This window comes from Orbicella franksi, unplaced genomic scaffold (genome assembly GCF_964199315.1).
Source record: "Orbicella franksi unplaced genomic scaffold, jaOrbFran1.1 SCAFFOLD_77, whole genome shotgun sequence".
Taxonomy (NCBI): Eukaryota; Metazoa; Cnidaria; class Anthozoa; order Scleractinia; family Merulinidae; genus Orbicella; species Orbicella franksi.
In genome coordinates, this window is record NW_027670403.1 from 60,595 (window position 1) to 67,149 (window position 6,555).

Below are 6,555 nucleotides of genomic sequence, written 5' to 3' on the forward strand. Positions count from 1 at the left end.
TCAGGGGGCAAACATTGCAAGTTGCTAGAAGGAAATGTATGACGAAAAGTTGTTTCGACGCCCAAAAACATGGTTTTGGGGAGAGATCAACGCTTTTTCGCCGTTGTTTTATCGCAAATGGATTTTGGCAATGTTTATACATGGAAAATGTAAGTTTTTGTTTGAATAACCGTGAAATAAGTGATAAAATTTACCGATAAACTCCCTTTTGCTTGCGTGAGGTTTATGTGAAATACATTGTAGAGAATATTGAAAATTTCAACACACGCCTGATCTCGAGAGGCTACCCGGAGCAAATGGTAGAAAAGACCCTCCGAGAAGTTAAATATTAAGACAGAAAAGAAGCTCTAAAACAGAAATCGAATATTGCAGAAGGAACTACTACCCTTTGTGTCGGGCAATTTCACTCAACCGTCAATACCAAACTTTGGAAAGCATAATCACGTACAAGTGGCACTTTCAAATACAAATACTCAGAGATATATTCAAGGAGTTACCCTTGATCTGTTATAGAAAAGGAAAATCACTGAAATACGTGCTTGTAAAAGCAAAACAAAGGCTTTGAGCAACACAGTAGCCACACAGCATGAGTCGGGCGGACTCATTTGTAATTAAATCAACCCCAGACAGTACAATGATCCCCACCGGGCTTATTTCCAGTATTATTTGTACGACTGAGCTTTCAAATAAGCCAAAAGTAGCCTGTACACAACTTAAAAGGCTTTACTGGGTTATTTCCTCTCGATTTATACCTTATTAATTTTGTAATATTTTCAGACCATTACGCGATGTAAATTTCACAATAAACCTCACGCAAGCAACGGAGTTTATCGGTAGATTTTGTCACATATTTCAAGGTTATTCAAAGAAAAACTTACATATTCCACATATCAACATTTCCCAAATCCATTTGCGATAAAAACGACGGCGAAAAAGCGTTGATCTCTCTCAAAAATCGCTTTCTTGTACCTCAAAACAACTTTTCGCCATATATTTCCTTCTAGCGACTAGCAATGTTTGCCCCCTGACGATCCCAGAGTTCTTGGCGCAAACGCGGGTATCCGATTACTGGCAACTCATTCATTGTAGAAACGCGGGAGAAAGGGTGGGAGAATGAGTGTTTACACGGCTCTCACAAGTTATCCTAAATTTTCACGAGTGATTCTATATAAATAAATAGAAAGACGAAAAAAAAAAGTTATGTTTATTTCTTTTTTTATAGCTCGTGTAAGTCCTTTTGCCTGCGTTGCAGTCGTAAACTGAAAAGGAGTAGGGAGGCGAAAATTAAAACGTGAGGAAGAAGGGGAAGGAACGCCTGCTATAAGAACTGGGTTTTTCGCATCACGCCCACCAGTTTCAATGCAATCCGATTTCAACAGCTGTCAATTACTGTCAACAGTTTGACCAATCAGAAACTAGCGCGCGCTTATCGGCAAAACTGACTTCCTGCGGGAATTTAGTCAACTGAAAAATTATTTCTCGGAGTGCTATTGATTAATTATCGAAGTGTGAAAAATGGGAATATCTCAACATAACAACATAAACATGGAGGTCATTTTAGCGTGGAAATGTCCTCCACTCCCAACAAGAGTTCGAAAATAGGAAATAGAAAGAAGGATTATAATTGCAATAATCTCTACAGGTTCCGTGGTATCGAGTCCCGTGCAAAAGAGGAGAGCGTCTTTCGAAATTTTATTTACAAAATGTCCAGAGACTGTGCTGGCCGACTGTTGTTGTTCCTTTGGGTTCAGTTTTAATTGATGCAAAAGTCGTCTAAACGTATTTGTAGGAGTTGTGGCCACAAATCAGAAACGCAGCAGACGATGTGTTATAAGCAATCCTAAAACTGCTTTGGCTACGAACTGTGAGGCGGTGGATGATAGTCCGTAGTAGGTAGTATTTTAAATTCGGATCGGCGAATAACACCGGAAAGTTAGAGCAATTTGCACAAGGAAAGGTCAGTGATTCCATCTCCCGCAGCTTGTCTTTCAAAGATACTTTTGAAAGGCGAAATAGCGAGAACCGAAGCTTTCCCGTTCAGTTCATAGTTCCTGGCGATATCAAACATTTGATAAGTTAGATTTTCCCCGTATCCTGCAGGCTAAACTGTCAAAAACAACTCTTCCAGCTAAAAGAAGTGTCACGATCGGTTCTTGCTCGGGTTTAAACGTAAATTTCTTCACGTTTCATCTCTCAAAACCCTTGCTAATACATTTTCTGGTCCGCGTCTATTGTTGGTTGTTTTTGATGCGATTGGGCAACTGACAATTGATAAGTTAGTCAGTGAGTCTTAGCCAATAGGAATTTTGCGCAGAAATGAACAAAAGGGGGCTCTTATAGCAGGAGTTTTTTTTTCTCCCATCCCCCCCCCCCGCCTCTTCTGTTTAACGCCTGCTACGCCCTGCTATGCTGCGTAGGCTAAAGTTCTTTGATGTTATCGAGACGTTCAATTAACTTTACTGCACTATCTTCACGGCTAAAATCATTTAAATTGTTAAATAATTACTTTGGAGTCAGATCGGATTTATCCGTAAGCTGAAAACACGTGGCAGTCAAAGGTTGACAAAGAACTTGATGAATGGAATCTCTTTTATTTTATTGTGTTGAAAAAACGTGTCTGATGTGAGTGCACTAGGAGTTTAGTAGAATTCCAAATAAAATCATCATCATCATCATCATCATCATCATCATCATCATCAATCCTTTAGACGGCAAGTGGCGCATGGGGTATCAACAAGACTTCTCCATTAATGTCGGTCCTTTCCAAGCCGTACGGTTTGCCGCTAGTTAAGGTTTAGGTACTGAAGCTTTGCCTCTGCAGTCCTTCTCCAGGTGGATTTGGGACGGCCTCTCTTCATTTTACTCTCTGGTGTCCACATGAAAGCATCTTTAGAAATGTTAGTAGTTTCTCTACCGAGCGCGTAAGTGATCCAACACCACCTTCTTCTTACAAGAACAATCCCCATGTCCTCTTGCTCTGTCAGCTTGAAGAGCAGATTGTTGGGCGGGAGACCTTTCTTGACCAAAAGATATGCGAGGTTTTATAGAGACAGGAAGTGTGAAAGGTTTCAAGCTTCTCAAAATCATTCTCCATCATTGTGATTCATAAAATAGTACAGAGAGTTCACAAGCTTGGTAGAACTTTTTTGCCTTTGCTATACATTCTGCTCCTCCACACGTCGTAATTTTATGAAGGCCCCTATAGCTTTACCAATCCTCTGTTGAATTTCCAGGTCGGCTCCTTCTCGCTGCAGACTGGTAAATAGGTAAATCTTAAGGGTGGTTTCAAGGAGTGGCTGTTTAATCTTAATGGCCAATGGTGTTGAGAAGTTTACAGACGAGACCTCTCTCGTGCATGCCATTAAAGGAATGAGATAGCAAGTTTCCAGTTTAAATGTTGTTTTCACATTGGTTGTTATTATCAGAAGAACAACTATTTAGCTCATTTTTCATTTAAACACGTAAAGTGTACCCGTGACCATTCTTCAAATTTCAGGGAAGCTGAAGCTCCTAAAAATTTGAGATAATGGTTTGTTAATAACCGCTACGATGTATTTGGAATCACTAAAAATTATTTATTTACTTATTTTCTCTCTAAAACGAATGCACTTGTTATTCGAAGCATTGGGCGCAAAAATTTTTGAATTTGGTTGAATCTTCGATTTTCTATGCCCTTTCAAAGTTAAGCTTGAAGTGTTGCGAGACCGCGTTTGAGGGAGTTTGGGGCGGCGGTTGCTGATCACGACTACCCAGGAACCAAACACAGTGGTGCCCCAGTCAGTTCTCTGTATTTGTTCGAGAAAATAGAAAACAAAACTAATCGTTCCAATATATTTTGGGACTAAAACGTCCAAGTTTTGTTTCAGAATCATTTCTTTTCCGTCACTGGAGTCAGAGTTTGGATTCGGAAGACTCCGAAATAAACTTCGATCTAGCACGTTCGACAACTGTGAACTCACTGCTTAGAGCTTTGAAAGCAATTTGCAAAATTTCAAGCGACGGCGGGGAAGACTTCTTTGCGGACGAACTGCTTGTATATTTGAAATGGAAAGCTAGATACGAAGAGGAGGAGCAGACAAACGTGAAAAACGTGACAAACCAGATCGTGATGACCAGTCACGTCTTAGAATGATACAGCAATAGTAAAGACATGGATTTAGACTGAATGAAAGCACCCAGAGGGAAAGCAAATTTTACTATTTGGAAGCAAACATTATGCAGGAAGACAAAAGCATAATTGCTAAGTTAATAAAGATGGTAAATTTTAAGCTCGGTAATGAAATGTGAAGGTGAATTAATCAACATGACACGAGCGTGGGACAAAGAAAAATTCTGAGTCCCCGACAGGAATCGAACCCATGACCTCCCGAACACCCGGTGTTCGGGAGGTCATGGGTTCGATTCCTGTCGGGGACTCAGAATTTTTCTTTGTCCCAGGCTCGTGTCATGTTGATTAATTCACCTTCACATTTCATTACCGAGCTTAAAATTCACCATCTTTATTAACTTATCACTACTCACGATGAATTCGATAGCGTTGATCCTAGCAGTATGCAGGACACCTATCATATATGAACTCAGTTAAATGACCTTGCTCAGTTCTCGTAGCTCAGTGGATAGAGCGCCCGCCCGGTGTTCGGGAGGTCATGGGTTCGATTCCTGTCGGGGACTCAGAACTTTTCTTTGTCCCACGCTCGTGTCATGTTGATTAATTCACCTTCACAAAAGCATATTGTTAACAAGCCTACCTTTGACTGGCTTTTTTTTTACTTCTTGTCAATGAAATTTTGCGATTGTAAATCTTAAGCAGTTAAATTTGGAAGATCTAGAGATTTTTTTTCCTGTTCTGCGTTTTTTCGCCATTTCAAAAATCTTTTGCTATTAATTTTGGCAGTTCAATTTTATTGACAACAGAGCAACATGAAAAAAGCTATTTGCTGGCTTTGGACGGTCCACCTTTCGATAGGGACCTCCCGCTGACAAATATCATATATATATATATATAGATAGATAGATAGATAGATAGATAGATAGATAGATAGATAGATAGATAGATAGATAGATAGATAGATTTTTTTCCCCAAGAGGCGCACGGTAACGAATCTCGCAATCTGATTGGTTTTTAACGCGGTCCGGAATTTCCTATCTCTGACCATGGCATGCTATCAATACAGATGTGCCCGTAACCATAAAAATAACGAAATTAAGAAGGCCAAGCGGAATATTTTGCTGCAAATCTTTATCATCTTCTTGCAGTAACTCAAAACCTAGAAAAAGTGGCATTTACTTAAAGTGCCTATAACCCCAAAACATTTTTTTCGCTTAATCAAATCTCTGTATGGAATTGGGAAAAATGTCGCAAAAATTTTTGAATTCGGTTAAAACCCGAATTTTTTACGAATTTTTAAAGTTGGCGCTGTTAAGAGCACGACCGAGCATTCGGGAGAATGGGACTAGTGACGTCATTCCAGGCCATTGCCAGCGTCGCTCCAGTATAAACTCTCACGTTGTTTTGTGTGTGGGATAGAGTACTGAGGGTTAGTTTTTCGTCAAAAGAACTTTTATTTGACTCAACAAAAGTTTGAATATTCAAACGTACTTATAATGTCGTCCAGCGATTCTAGCTATGACTCTAGCTCGGACTCTGAGGCCGCAGAGGTCGAGGTCGAGTACGACTTAGAAGTCGAGGGTTCATCAAACCCGAGCGAACACGAAACCTCAGATGATGAACCAGATGCCTATGCGAATGAGCCGATGGCAGACGAGGAATGGCTGGCTCAATATGAAGAGGAAAGAAAAACGGAGGAAGAACTAGAGAAGAAGCTTCAAAACCGATTAAGTGGATCAGAGGAAATCAAAGAATGGTTAGTTGGCATTGTTTTGCGTTCTTCTTTTTCGCTTCTGCGGTTCATCAGCCCCTTCAAAAGGTATGGGATGAAGCGAAATACCTTCTGCCTTACTTGGCTTATTATTACAGCCGAAAACAACGCATTTATCTGGCATTTTCAAGATTTCTGACCTTCCGAAGCGAAGCAAACGCGGTTCCAAACAAGAAAGCGATCAATGGCCTGGAATGACGTCACAAGTTTCGCTATACCCAGACCCTTTTCAGTGACTCTGTGACTCGGTCGTGTTTTGAAAAAGTGCAATTTTTCCGATCTTTAAAAAATCATAAAAAATCGCGGTTTGAACCGAATTAAAAAATTTTTGCGACATTTTTCCCAATTCCGTACAGAGATTTAATTAAGCGCAAAAATTTTTTTGGTGTTATAGGCACTTTAACAATTTGTTCTCACGACACCCAAACAAGGTAAAGAATATTTCGGAAAATGAAATTAGAGAAGAACCTATAACTGAATCTCCTGCGATGGCCGAAGTCTTAAATCTGTATTTCTCTAGCATTGGTGAGAGACTAGCCTCACAAATACCGTCGTTTAACATAGAACCTGAGTCCTATATCGAGCCAACTGAAACTACCTTTTCTATGAAAGCTACGGCAGTGAACGTAGTTCACAAGCTGTTACTAAAACTTAGTGAAAGGAAAGCTATGGGCCT

At 40.1% G+C, this 6,555-nt stretch overlaps 1 protein-coding gene across 1 annotated transcript; it reads left to right on the top strand.

Annotated features, from left to right (window-relative positions):
* Nucleotides 1-5,243: 5,243 nt before the first annotated feature.
* LOC145471404 (uncharacterized) lies at nucleotides 5,244-6,269 on the top strand. Its single transcript, XM_081454858.1, has one exon. The coding sequence runs from the start codon at nucleotides 5,605-5,607 to the stop codon at nucleotides 6,016-6,018; it is 414 nt and encodes a 137-aa protein (XP_081310984.1). The 5' UTR covers nucleotides 5,244-5,604; the 3' UTR covers nucleotides 6,019-6,269.
* The last annotated feature ends 286 nt before the right edge of the window (nucleotides 6,270-6,555 follow it).

Coding starts and splice junctions, on each gene's coding strand:
- LOC145471404 (XM_081454858.1), top strand. CDS start 5,605: ATGTCGTCCAGCGATTCTAGCTATGACTCTAGCTCGGACTCTGAGGCC.